This window comes from Phalacrocorax aristotelis, chromosome 6 (assembly GCF_949628215.1).
Source record: "Phalacrocorax aristotelis chromosome 6, bGulAri2.1, whole genome shotgun sequence".
Lineage (NCBI taxonomy): Eukaryota > Metazoa > Chordata > Aves > Suliformes > Phalacrocoracidae > Phalacrocorax > Phalacrocorax aristotelis.
Genome location: NC_134281.1, coordinates 7,675,282 through 7,689,701, shown reverse-complemented (window position 1 = coordinate 7,689,701; position 14,420 = coordinate 7,675,282). Strand labels below are relative to the sequence as shown.

Here is a 14,420-nt window from a genome sequence, read left to right as displayed (position 1 = left end):
CTATACGAGCCCCTCTGTATAACCACTTTAAGAAAAAAAAAAAAAGAGCAAGAATTCCTTTTTCAGAGTTAGCTTTCAAATTGACCATCAATTACAAGAGTCAAAGGGGTCTGAAGAAAAACAAGCACACAGAACAAACACAGAGATCCACAAAAGCTGTTTAAACAGTCTGTTTAAAAAGCCTTCCCTCCTAGCTTTAATTCCAGCTAGCAATGAATAGCCAGAAATTTATCATTTCTAATGTTAAGTAAAAAAGAAAGAAAAAAATAAATAGGCTTTGTTGGTTTTGCTACATCACTCTGATTTAAAACCTAGCAAAACCCAACAACAAAGCCAACTAAACCACCCAGATGACCCTCGAAGCCCTTAGGTACTCCTTTCACACCTTTTGAAGATTATTATCAGAATATTTGCAGTTTAAATACATAAAGATCAAAAAAGAAAAATATTTCCAAAACACAGCCCCCTGTATTTTGCAACATTCCAGACAAGGGCATCATAGTGTAGCTTCTGGGCTACGCGGCACAAATACACAATAACCGAAAAGAGAACGGAAATCTAAAAAATCCTACAGTTTCAATACTGGCATGGTTTTCCTCAGCCAAGATGGGGCTGAGACTTCTGTTCTCGGTACCTAAGCTGGCTGCGGCCCTCGCTTGTTTCTCGGCTTTGGTGTGTGGACTGGAGATGTGAAGGGAGATGGCCAAAAGCCACAGTTCCTGTTTCTTAGCTGGCTTCAGCGTGAGACCTGAATCTCTTGTCCCTGGGGAACCCTGGCCTTAGCCAGCATCATTGCGGATGGCAGGGTGATCTGCGGGTAGGTCTATGTCAAAGGGATGGATAAAATCCCAACATCCTCACAGGGTGTGGGTGCACATAATGGTGTGGTGGCATAAGAGACAAGTCCAGGAGAGATGCTTTGATGTGCTGACATTTTCAGCACTATCTGAGTGGGACAGGAGCAAATGGATCCTCCTTGAAGCCCAGTTTCTACGTTTCCCCTACGGTTGCCAAGCCAATGCCCCGTTGTTCTGTTTGGCTTTTAGGGGCAAATCCTTTTCTCAGGCATTTCTCCTCTTCAATTCCACCACAGGCTACCGGTCGTTGGACAGGCAAACCCTTTCCCATGGCAGAGACAGACAAGTGGGAACAGCCTGTAGGAGCTCTCTGACACACACTTTTATTAATTGACTGCCACGCATTGTGTTTTCTTGAAAAAGGAAAGGAAAATGGTATTGCTTGTTCATCCAGAGGCAACTCAAAGGTTTAGTGTTAGAAAGGAGGAATAAAAACCTTTTTAACAAATGAGTGAAAATAGAGAGAGGGAAAAAAAAGAGTGGGGTATTTTGGCCTAGCCCTCTTTGTATTCAAACTCCTCTCCCAGCCCCTGTTGCCAATTTCCTATTCTTTCTGGCTGGCTGAGCTTGAATGCTCGCAGCCTTGTTAATCATTGTGCTCTGAGGTCTCTGGCCTGACCTCTATTTGAATAGCTCCACATTTCAGCAGTTTCACACCCACCAAAGGCTCCCCAACAATAGGCCATAATTAAAGCATGCTCGGGTCTTTTTCACCAGGTGCAGGACCCAATAGGCCTTTCTCCTTATTAAATTAGAGCTCGCTCACACACTCCCTCTCCTCCTCCCCCTCGGCCTTAGACATAAAAGAGGCTCCACATTCACTGCAGAGCAAAGAGAACTACCAGCTCCCCTTCCCTTCCATTTTTCTTTGGAAACCTTTAGTTCTGGTCTTGACAGCTGCCTCAGAGAAGTCCGTTTCTGAATGCCCAGTCCCTGAAAGACTTTGGCTTAAGTTTAAAAAAAGGAAGAAAAGCCAACAAAACCTGAACTCACTTTCCAGTCACTTCCTTCACTGTGAACTTCAATAAAGGAACAAGTAAGATGCAAAAAAGTACCGTAAAGAGGGGAGATGTTTCTGTTCCCATTTCTTTTTAATTACTCAGGCCACAATGGGCTTCTGAAGAAGAATAAAAGTATCAAAGTGTGGGTTTTTTTTTTTCTTTTGAAGGAAGAATTAAATGAGCCTGCTGAACTCAACCAGCCCGGGAGCTTGGACAGTGCTATAACACAGACTGTGAGAACTTCGTGGTGTGCCAAATGAAGGCACTGAGCCCGCAGTCTCTGGAGAGAGGACAGCAGGTAGCAGCTCTGAAGGTACAAATAAGGGAGATAGAGGCAACACAGCTACTGGAATGGAAAATCAAAAGAACTGCATTCCCCATCTTCTGATGTTTTCTAAGGAAGCTCATATGTACCTCAATCTATTGTAGCAATGGTGCAATTCTATAGCTGGCATCCCAGAGGAGGTCAGACTGATCTGTCCAATGGTCTCTATTAACCCTAAAACCTAGAAGTTGCTATCTTCTAGACGGGAAACTCATTTCCAGTGTGACATTTCCAGGTATTATGTCACGTCAGTGACTTTAAAATGAAAGTCTCCGGTAAATGGCCATAGCCACCACTGGATGGATCATTTTGCCATTTCATATTAGGGCACATTAAACTTTTCTCTTGACAGCACGGCAACTTTGTTGTTGTTCAGAGGTTACCATGAAAATCAGCAACAGAACTTTTCATGACCCATGTAAGCCCAATTCTGCATTAAAGACTTCTGCTTACTCTCATGCTACCTGTAGCAGGTTCCTGCCCCAATGGTTGGACCCAAGGCTGGGTGAAGCTTCACGTGTTGTTGCACTTCTTGTATAATCAGACCCCAAGCCCAACCTCTGATTTTCCCTGTTTTGCCATTGGTTTTTGCTTCTCAACACCATCTTAGCCCAAGATTTTATATCTATTATTCAATTAAAAAAAAAAAAAGAAGTAACAGCACGCAAAAATGCTCGATAGCCTATTTGAGAGGATATTCAGATTTCCAGCATTGTCACTGGAAGGAATCACTCCCAACTCCACCTGAGTGCAGAAGGACCCAACAGAAACTGTCCTTTTCTAAGAATTTCAATTAAAGCCAACATGACAGCAAGAGAAATTCTGCTATTAGCTGAAGGACTGAAACCTCAGGGATTTTTGCTCAGCTGGGTTAGATTCAGGATCCTGTCCTGTGTTCCGTTGGTTTTACACTGAAGCCCTCTATTCTGAAAGCACCCTACAACCCTGAGCAGTCCAACTGCAATTATCCTAACTATTCTTAATTGAAAAATACAAGTTCACTGAAGCTGGGTAAACACAACAGCTGCTGAAGACAACCAAGCAATGTGCAGGGGAGTTTGATGCTGAAGACACAGGCACCCAAAGCAACTGCAAAGCAGAACAGTTTGACAGAGCACAAACTATGTAGGGAAGGCAGGCATTAGCTGACAAAAGCTGGGGGCAACTTACAGGACACGTAGGTTTTTGAGTCCCTTGAAGGCACCTTCTGCAATATGATTGATGGAATTGTGGCTCAGTCGTAGTACGTGCAGTCCCCCAAGGTCTGCCAAGCTTCCCTCATCCAGCCTGGTTAGGTTGTTGTAAGAGAGTATTCTGAGGGGAAAAAAAAAAAAACCAAACAAACAACCGCCCTTGTCAATCCAACCGGTATTTTCCAAACCCCTCTGTGCCAACCAGTACCTGCCTCCCACAGCCACCTTACGAGAGGCAAGGTGTACTGGGTGGATACATAATAGCTTGATTAGGAAATAAGACTGCAGTCTGCAAATATTCCCACAAAAGATACTCATCCAGGCAGCCTGGATGACCTAAGGGAGCAGGAAGCATCTGGTACCCAGTTATAGGGAAGTCTTCTGTAGGGGCAACAGAGGGAGGCTCCTCCAGAAGTGAAGGAGAGCAGTGAACTAATATGGATGCTGTCAGTTATAGCAGGGAGAAGCTACTCTTTCTCCATGGTCTGCACAGCTAAGTTAGTGCCTGGCAGCACCACCCCTCCTCAGTCCCCAGACGTACAGGTAACACTGAGGCATCAGTCCTGGTTGTGTTCAATCCTCGCTCCCATTTGGACTCCCTCTACGGCCTAGAGGAAAAAGCAGTCCCCTCCTTCCCCACGCTCTGCAAGGGGGAGAGTGACGTCAAACAGATGGATTTTGGAAGTTCACACACGCTCTTGGCAGGGTCCAGACTTGTGTATTTAGGAGGTATCTTATCGTTCTGCACTTGTGCACAGCAAGCCCCAGGCGTCTGGGTGTGGGTGTCTTCACAGCCTGCTCCACCCCAGTCGAGAGCCAGAAGCATTTCACCACAAGACAATTGAATGTTTCCTTTCATGCACAGGAGGGAGGTATCTATTGTAAACCAGCTGCCTTCCCTCCCGCTCCACTTGCAAGTGACTAATACTGGAGGGTTGGTTTTTCCCTAGTTTTCCATCCTTCTCTTCCCCTTGCCTGTATTATCTCTCGTTCTGGAGATTTTTTTTTTTTTTTTTTAAGTCCTACCCCTGCTGCAGTTTGGAAGCTGGTAGGAAGAAAGCTGTTTTTCTCTCCCAGCTAGGGTACAGATGAGGCTTCTGAGATTTGACACCAAGGGCAGGGCATGGGAAGCTACAAGCCACTGCACACACCTCACACAATATGCAACCACCTTCTATGCAAGGAGTAAAGCTGCACGTTGCTGCTGTTGAAGGCCAGCTTGGCTGCCAAGCGAGGGACCTCCTGGGGTAGCAGAAGGCAGAGTCACCGGTCAGTGCTCTTTAGCCTGCAGCATCCACCCACAGCTCCCTGCTGCGAGTATATTCCTCCTTACCTCTGGATGTCACTGCAGCTGGGAAAGCCCTGCAGAGCTACCGGCAGGTGAGTGTGACCAGCAACAGCCTCAGCTTTAAGTTGCCTGCACACTGACACGTGGGGTATAAAAAGTGGCGTTCACCTACATGCCACTACTCACATTTTCTCAAGCTTATCTCTCTACAAGGGGCAGTTGCACAGCATTTTCAAAAATACCTTAGTGACTTGGAAACACAAGTCACTTCAAAGGATGCGAGGGCTTGGGCTGCTGCTAAACTTTTCAAAAAGTGGAGTTATGCAGCTGAAACACAGCTGAAACACACAAGCACTGAAATCCTTCACTGTACAAAAAACAAGAAAAAAAAAAAATCTCACTGAGTTCCAAACCTCCAGATTCCTTCTAGTACTGCCTGTTAATGAGCCTGCTTAAAAATGTGTCCAGGGCTTGCATGAAAGTCACTGCAAAGCCAAAACTTAAGTCAAAACAGACACGTACTCTGAAGTACTGAGAGTGCCATTTACTTGGCAAATGAGCTCCCTATCTTTTAGCTGTGCGAGTGGGGAGAGGACAAGCTTTGGAAAAAATACAGCAAAGATTAATGAGTTTGAAGAAGGTATGGGACAACATACTTTTTCATTCCTAAAGAAGTTGTAGTGTTAGTTATGAAGAACTGGCATCCGGTCAAAATTATGTCCTCACCTGCGATTAAAGAATTTGGCTTTAAAAAAATAAAAATGCTCAGAAGTAACCCTAAACCTGGCTGAGGAAAAAAAAAAACCCAAAACAAAACCCAACAATTCCTTCTGATTCTACACAGAAGAGTTACTGCCACAACTAGTGAAGGCACGTTCCCCTCCATTTCTCCTGACATCACCTCAAGATGGACTGACAGCAGCAGTCTTTAGAGGGCTCTCAATAGCTGCAGCCACATGGAAGGTTTCAGGAGCTCAGGCACCTGGCAATGGCTTCCTTCAACATGTAAGGGCCCTGCTTCCTCCCAACGGGACAGGCCAATGTGCACACCGGTGTGTTCCCCTCCTCAGCAGTCTGGATTATCTGCGTCGAGAGGTCTCTGCTGCTTCGCCTACCTTCTCATCTCTCTACCAGTGAGAAATTACTGGAATGAACAAATGGAAATGTTTGTCTACACAGCCCTTTTGGCCTGGTGAGGAAATGGGAGAGCAGCACACAGAGCAGCGTGTCAACAGTGATGCATAAAGGGGTTAACCAGAAACGTGTCGTGCAACTGGGGCTCCTGCTGCCAGCCAGTTCTGGAACAGGTACCTCTAACACATTTAATTCCCATTGACCAAATTATAGGTAAAAAGTGAAAAGAAAGACCCAGCAGCCAAGTCATCGTTCACCTCTGATGAAATCCTATGCTCCCACTGTGGATTTTTCCATGATGTTGATGGCCTAGCACCTGACTGGTGAATACAATCGGCCCTTTCTCATGCCCATAACAAGCCAAGAGCTCTCTGTCCTTGTTAGCTTTTAGATCAGACCAGAGCCCTGGGGTCACGTTTTTTTCCCAACAACCGAAGGAGAGACAGCCCATCCTTCAGATGATCGCCTCCTTCCTTAGCACAGATAAACAGGGGTCTGCCCACCTCTATTTCTTGGGTCAAGGACTTTGAAATTCATTCCCTGTACAACCAGAGACAGTGTTTTCTGATAACTGAAACCCAGTAGATTTAGCAATAGGGGAGGTGAGCAAGGATCTTTTAATAAGGAGTGAAACATACACATTGAAAGAAGTACATGGAGGCAGTCTAGATGTATCTAGTCCTTCCTTTCCTCACCCTTCACTTTCAGAGCAGAACTCTCCTACAAGAACTCTTTGGCTGTGGGAGTTTCAGTTAGGAGTATCTGATGGCTCCCTGCAGCACCCTTACCCTAAAGGCAACACCTGCAAGAGCTTGTGATATTTTGCAGAGATGTTTGCTAACACCCACATAATCGCCTTTCAAATCTCAGCTAATGTCGTCTCTGGCCTCACGCTCTTAGCGCAATCCTGTTTGTCAGGCCAAGCATGCCCCGGTGGCTCCTACTACCTCATACCACCAGAAGTTTTCCAAATCTACCCTGTTCTGCACCAGAGCAACTGAGTCCTGCACTGGGTTTCTGCAGAAGATGGCCTCTAAGCCAGGACAGCTCACCGCTAGCACTACTTCTTGGCAAGAGATCCTAATCCATTACTGAAAGGTAAAGGACTCTGCATGATGTGCAACCTCCCATCTAAACCTCGAGGGTTTGCAAAGACAATATCAGGAAGAAATGACAAGCATAGTTCTCCCTAAAAGAGTGCTGATGTTAGCTCTGCAAGATGCAGACGGGGCTTACCCATCCCATCTGAATCCAGGCTGAAATAAAGCTTCAACACAGGTACCAGATATTGGGTTCCTGACAGCAGAAAGCTCCCAGAGCTGTGCCACGGACAGTGCAGTGATCTGAATTTGGTGATCCCAGGGATCCAACTCTGAGTCCCCCAAGAAGGCAGACTCCCCTTTCTTGATGCTTCAGATTTAAGCAGGCCACAGACGGAACACGGTGTCGATTCTGATCTGCTGCCTTGAAGATTTCTCCATTGACACTGCCTTATTCTAGTAAAATATCACTTGAGGATCTGCACATGAAGAAACTGTAGCTGTCTACAGCACTGTGCCAAGCAAATGAGCCCTTTAAGGCATGGGCAGTTTTACAGCAGTTCAAAATATTAGGTAATTAAACAATCACATATGTATTTAATTTTAAAAAATTAAAATATTTACTTGTGCCCCCCCAAATCCACATCTGAATGAATAATGTGGGTTCAACAGAAGATCACAGCTGGTCACTGGGCTAACACGTTAATTCTACAGCTGTTAAACTTAAAGGAAGGACACGTGTCATGTCCACCTCTCTCTGAATCCACATCCCAAAAGACTAGGGACTCACAGCTGGGTAGGCAGATACCGACCTTTAGCCTGAGTCCAGAGTGAGGCCTCTGAAAGCAGGAAGCTGCTTTGCCATACTGCTTTTTGGTGGATAGGAGAATCCCTAACAATGTTTAGCAAGAGATTTCTGAGCACCAAGCAGAATGAATTACAGTTCCGCTAACCACATGTGTCAAGTTCTCCAAAGAAAAAAGTGAATCTTTCCGCAGTCCCACCGAGGGGATGACAGCTACTTCTGTAAATACTGCAAGCATCCATGTGTGTCTCTTCAAAAAGGCATTAAGCAGTGCCACAGACCCAAAAGGCACCCTTTGTGGGGCTGTCCTCAGCAGCAAGGCTTTATTATATTTATCAAAGAGACTGCATTCGCAGCTGGAAATCTCAGGAGAGCAAAGTCAATGTATTTACTTTTAAACAACTGAGCCCTACAGAAAGGGTAAAGTGTAAACAGGAGAAACAAGGAGAACGGCCTTTAAAGGGCCAAATCTCTGCTGGTTAAAAACATGATTGTTCTTCTCTTCGTAAATACAGAGGATAAAACAAAGTTTCCTTCAGGCTGTACAGTCATTATATGGCAAGCCGTGCATGTCTTGTAACTACCTAGCTAAAAAGCGTTGGCAAGCCGCAGATCACAAACTCTCCAGGTCTTTTGGCACTGTCTACTTTTAGTGGGTTCTAGTCTTTGTTTCTGGTGCAAACATATTTTAATCAGGTGCTCTGAAGGTCGTAACATCATGAATAACAAGGGCGTCACTAAGGAGGCTGCAGTTCCTGAATTTCTATAGGTTGATACAGCAGGAGCCGATTGGGAAGAAACCTCACTCCCCTTTGCTGCCAACATTACATTAGCATCAAACCCTGCCCAGCCAACCACAACAGAAACCAACTTACAGCTCATGCAGCTTCTGACAGAAGCTCCAGCCATCGGGATTGATGCGAGATATGGAGTTATTACTGAGGTGAAGCTGGTGCAGAGATGAAAGGCCATAGAGAGAGCCACTGTTTACTTCTGTCAGGCTGTTATACTCCAGGTGGCTGTGGAGAAAAATCAGAAGGAATTGACAGATAAGCAAGACTGGTCAAATGCTGAAGGATTTCCAACAAGAATTCGGATTTTAGCCAGTCCTACACACCTTTCTACATACCCATGTGGATACAGGCACATGTTGGCGTTTCTTGTGCAAGCGAAGGATAGAAATTGAAGGACAACACAAAGGAAATACCCAGATGAGCTGTGACTGCAGAGGTACACTCCACAGCTAGTAAACTGGGCTTAGAGCATCCCATTCAAGTTTGTATTTGCAGAGTCTCAGTTGTGCGACAGCAGCGTCCAGAAACATGCTGCCTTGATCGCTTGTGACCTTGCAAACACACTTGAAAGCCAATCACGTTGGAAGTTTCAAGCATTTCTCTGCAATGACTATTCAGTTTGTTCTCTCATATGGAAAGAACACATCACTGAGATAGGCCAGCTTCGTTTCTAGGTATCCCAAGAGGCAGAATAATCAGGTCTGCAACACAGAGTTTCCACGTATCAGTCAAAACAAATTTGCAGAAGCCAGACGAGCTTTTATTTAAAGACCAATTGAGATCTTACTGAAAGTTCAAACTGACAAACTTTCAAAGGAATACTGCCAGAGCTTGAAAAACAGGACTTTTTTTATTGAACACCTGATAAAGCAGTGAGCTTTACTAAGCTGTGGGTCAACTAAACAGAAGCTGCTAGAGCATGGCAGAGGTCTGTGCATACAGGACATAGAAAGAAGCATGAGGTCTGGCACAGGTGCCCACAGGTCTCTGATGGGAGGCCTTGCTAAAATGCAGAGAAGGACAAGATAGCAGGTGAAGCCCAGGCTGTTTAAGGGAAAAGAGCCCATCTCTCCAACTTACAGAACTTGCATCTTGGCTAGACCCCAGAAAGCCCCATCAGTCAATTTGCTTATGTTGTTGCGCTGGAGTTTCAGGACTTCCAAGCTGTCCAGTCCCTGGAACGTCAGTCCTTCAATCAGGCGGATGCGATTCCGGTTCAGCTCCCTAAAATCACCAAGGCCGTACAAGTTTATTAAACCCAGTCCTTTCTCACGGAATCATCTGTACAGCATACAATGGGGACAGCAATGCCAACAAATCCTCTGTCAACGGTTCCCAGGAGAGAGCAGAAGCGCACCGGAAACTTTCAATCCCAGAGCTAGCCAGGGAAGTCAGCTGGGTGTGATTGCTTAAACAAACTCACCCTGGGACAGACTTTCACTATAGAGAAACAACAGAGACAGTGCGGCAATTCCTCTTCATCCCTCCTCTCTCACATTTCTTTTAAGCCATTTATCCTTTTCATCAGTTTTCACACACCATCTTCACTCAAGCAGAGACACCATTTGAACCAGTAGCGTTAAACATCAGCGTTATTTCTCTTACACAGATTTTTTTTTTTTTTTACAGGCCTTGTAATCGCCCAGTAAAAATGTGCTCTGAAACAAGTGGGTGCTGTAAGAACTGTGAGCCCAAGAGGAAATTTTATGGCTAAGTTTGAAAGTAAAGCTTTCAGTTCCCCCTGACAAATTTCACATTTTTTCCTATTATAAGAAACTAATGGAGAGTGAAACAAGTTATTTCCGATAACAAGGCAGTCATAGTATTTTGTGTATACGAAGATCTCCCACTTGGTTCATTAAATTTCTTTTTCTTCCCCCCTGCTGCAGGCGGGGAGGGACTAAATTTTGGGAATACCTTTATTTCTGAATAGAAATATGAACATCATCACAGCACGCTTTACCAACCCATATCAAACAGTCTCATGGATTGCTAGACCCAGACATACTAGGTGAAAACTCAGTTCCATAGAGTCAGGGGAAAACTTCATTGACGCAATGCACTAAAGCTGAAGATAGAACTTTTAAAATGGATACCTTTCTGCACGTACAAGACTAACCTAAGGGTAAGTTCCCTATTCAGGGTTTGTACTGAAGAAAATGGTGGAGGTTACAACATCAGAACTTGTTTTGGAAAAGATGAGGAAGCCGTAGAAACTTCAAGCTTACTTTCTAACTGCCTAAAAAAACAACATTGAACTTGCACTCGAGTGCAATTAAAGTCAAGTAAGCAATTAAAAAGTTTGCAGGCCTAAAGACTCTTGCCTTACTGCACTTCCCAAGCTATTAGTGAACTATGCTTTGCCAGAAAAAGAACTGAACACAAATCCTACAACACATCAAGTCTGTATAAGTTGCAGTCCATTCATGTTTATCTATAGGGTCAAACAACCAGCTGTGAGACTCTCTTACAGAGTACCAATTTCTCCAACTTTCAGTGAAAACTCCATTCCTGAACAGATTGAGTTGACCCTCATTTTTATTCCAGTTTTGCACATGATGCAGACACAGTGGATTACAAGCTCTCAGTAAATGGACAGTAACTTCCAAATGAGAGGCGACAGACTTAAGATGCGTATGCTATTGTGTCAAACTGTTCAATCCCAAATTGGATACAAACCCTACATGTACGCAAGCGCAAATGCACACCCATTCCTTAGACACACCTTGGCCTTAGATTTGTCTCTCAGTCAAGAAGCTGCCATTTAGAGGTGTGAGTTCCAACAGTTTTTGTGGACGTTATGTTAACAGGCAGAGGTTGACCCTTTGCCTATCAAATTTGATGGAAAGACTGCAAAAGGCCTCAGGCTAGACCCATTTCTCCAACAACAGCAGAAGGGAAAGCTAAACCATTAGTACTACTATTTCACACATAAAGGATATTTATAGCTGCAGGTGTCTGTGTGTCCCCATGCAGCTCCTGCCACACGGACCACAGGCAGAACAACCATGATGTGTGTGTTAACTCATCTAGAGACCTATTTTCTCTGCCCAAGTATCACTGCACAGTTTTAACGACCTTCCATCGTTACTTTTTTATTGCCACATAAAGATACCTGTGTGGTCTTAAAAACTAACATGGTAGCTGAGCTCTGTCACTTGCAATAGAAACATCTTCCAAATCTCTCTTGAGCCACAGACACCAGCAGCTTTTAAGGGAATGGATTTGTCTTACACTGTCAAGTGCACAAGACGCTGATGTCTGCTGCAGCATCCCCCCCACACACACCTGATCAAAAGAATGGCCTGAAAAGCCCATAGCTGCAAGACAAAAAGGATCTTCTCCCAACATGTTTTACTAGGTGCTGGCAGAGGGCTACTGCATAGTGTATTCTAAGTTTTATAGATAGCAGGTGAGGAAGGGTGGCATTTGGTGTGTTTATCCTCAGGGTCATTTTGTCTCCATAAAGTGTGGCTGAGCTTAATTAAAGTGCACATTTCTACTCACAGTTGTGTTAGCCTGGGTAGCCTGAACGCCTTGACAGGAAGCTGAGTGATCCTGTTTTTACTCAGACGAAGTGTTAGCAGGGACCGTGACAGACTATCAAAAGCACCAGGCTCCAGGGTGCTGATTCTGTTGCTCCCCAGGTAGCTGCAATAAATCACAGCAGAAAAATGAACAGTTCTGTCAGAAATCCCCCTTTATCAGCATTTGGTTGGTCTCCAGACAGGCTGGTGAAATTACAGAGGTGACTTCAGTTGGAATTCTGGCTGCACAAAGAGCACAGTGCCTTTCCCAGAGCCATGTGATGAACGTGCTGCGCACATCCCAAGAGCTCCTTGATACCCTCCTACTTCACCAAGGGAATTGGGAGTGGAAGCCAAAAACTGGAGAATATTCCAGTGTTCATTCCCCATTTTTCCCTCAGCATCTGTCCCAGGGCTCTTTCTTATCTAGACCCTAGTCTTAGCCACAGAGGCTGTTTTTACAAGGGAACAGGCAAACATCACAACACCACTCTCTTACATCCTCCCACAACCAGGGGCAGAAACTTTGGTGCAAACTTTACTGCAAGGAGATTATCTGTCTGTACCTCTTTGAAGGTACCTAAAATGCAGATTATTTTATGTTTCCCTGAATAGGCAAAAATCTCTACTGGGAAGACGTTATTCTTCTTAACCGCTGGTTTTCTTCAAATAGCCAATGAGAGATTTCTGTTCTTAACATTCAGTAGCCATTTTAATGGTGTATTAGTCATTCCCCCTCCCCTCTTCCAGATGGCACATGGGCTGATCTGGGAAACAGCATATATATACGCTTCCCACTGGGGAAGAGACACAGACAGTTCTTCTGGCTTCTAGGTTTCAAGCTGTAAAGACACCCATACCTGAAGGAAGCAGGATACTTTTTCTCTGTTGCAACATTCCTATGCAACACAATTAATAATAAGCTGCATTCTTTACAGATACATCAGAAACCAAAAAGACAGAACTCAAAAAACAATCTGACAGTAGGGACAACGTGCTGCCTTCTAATTCTCCTTCATACTTAAAATCCTGATGAATAACCCCATACTTTGTATGTTCATTCCCTCTCCATCTTTTAAAGAAGGTTTGAGGCCCTTTTCTCTGCTGTGGTAACTCAACAAAAGCTGTTCCAAACAAGAAAAACTCACAGCTCCTTTATGTGAAGTCCCTGTGGAAAGCAGCCGTTTCGGATTTCCGTGATGTCATTGAAACTCAGGTCCAACGTTTCCAGGGTAACGTAGGGCTTCAGTTGATTTGCTTCAATGCTGCGGATCCTGTTGTGATGCCTGAAAGTCAGGAAGAGAAACGGACACAATTTAGTTCTCTTAAAAGAGAAAGAATGTCTGCAGCTGCAGATATTCACACGCTGAGGGACTAACGGTGCTTCTTCAACAGCTGTTCGAGGAGAAACCCACACCAGAGGGATCTTCCCTAATCCCCATGTGCTCCTACGGCCACAGAGGCTAGCTCACAGGTATCTGCGAGCTTTGAGGCACTTTTTCTGGTATGGTACAAGATTTTTACCCCTCTACAGAACTATTGACTCCATTCATCAGTTTTCCTTCCAGTAATTTGGGCTGGTCTCCTACAAGCCTGCACTTCCAGAATGGATTTGTTACATGTGAGGGCTGGATTTTAATCCTGCAGGCAAGGAGTGCTGATCAATGGTTTAAGCAACCAGCCAATGTTTTACACAGAGGATGGGATTTGCAGAGCAGGAAACATAAGTAAATACGATCTCAGCAAAAGTTACAAAACACTGTTTCCTTAATTCCTTAGGATTCTTCTGAAAACTCCCAGCTTTGAACATGTTACAATGACTGTAATGCACAGAAATACGGTAAGAGGGCTTGCAAACGTTTCCTCATCTTCTGCTGCCTTTGTCCCACTGTGCAATTAGGACAACTCTGCAGTGCCAGTGCTCTGCCCAAGCACCGACCGCAGGATCAGAGCCTGTAATGATCACCTGTGTTCACTGCTTTACCAACACCAGCCTGGAGGATTCAGTCTAATGTTTTTCTTTAGAGAAGGTGCTACAAGCTGTCCTCAGGGTTTCCACAGCCATCAAACAGTTAAATATCGCCAGACCTCATCTGTACTCAACAAGGTCTGTCTAAAAAACCCCGAGTCCCTTCCTCTGACGCCTTTCTGGCCTGAATCAGTAGAGAGAACAGTAACCAATTAAAAAAATACATTGCGCATTAGTCACAAGAAGTAAAGCACATGCCTGATGTTAATTTAGACCAGTCACTGATATTACTGGCAAGGCTGTGAGTAAGGCACTCCAAACACAGACACTTGAGAACTTGCTGAATAATAAGAGATAGCAGAGAGAGTTCAGACAAGTACTGTGCCTTAATCCCGCCGGCTACAGACTGGGTAACCAGAAGAAGAGACAGCAGCCAGTGAAAGCACTCTTGAATGTAAACCAGAGTGTCCCAGCTCTCCCAACAAAG

General features: G+C 44.7%; 1 protein-coding gene across 2 annotated transcripts in view; it reads right to left on the bottom strand.

Moving 5' to 3' along the window:
* Window positions 1-14,420, bottom strand: part of LRIG1 (leucine rich repeats and immunoglobulin like domains 1) — a 94,933-nt gene that overhangs the window by 20,531 nt on the left and 59,982 nt on the right. For both annotated transcript variants that reach the window (XM_075095754.1, XM_075095755.1), the window contains exons 4-8: window positions 13,113-13,250; window positions 11,945-12,088; window positions 9,518-9,661; window positions 8,519-8,662; window positions 3,354-3,497 (exon numbers count right to left, since the gene is read on the bottom strand). In XM_075095754.1, the coding sequence (XP_074951855.1) occupies window positions 3,354-3,497; window positions 8,519-8,662; window positions 9,518-9,661; window positions 11,945-12,088; window positions 13,113-13,250 (714 nt within the window). The remainder of the gene's footprint in view (window positions 1-3,353; window positions 3,498-8,518; window positions 8,663-9,517; window positions 9,662-11,944; window positions 12,089-13,112; window positions 13,251-14,420) is intronic.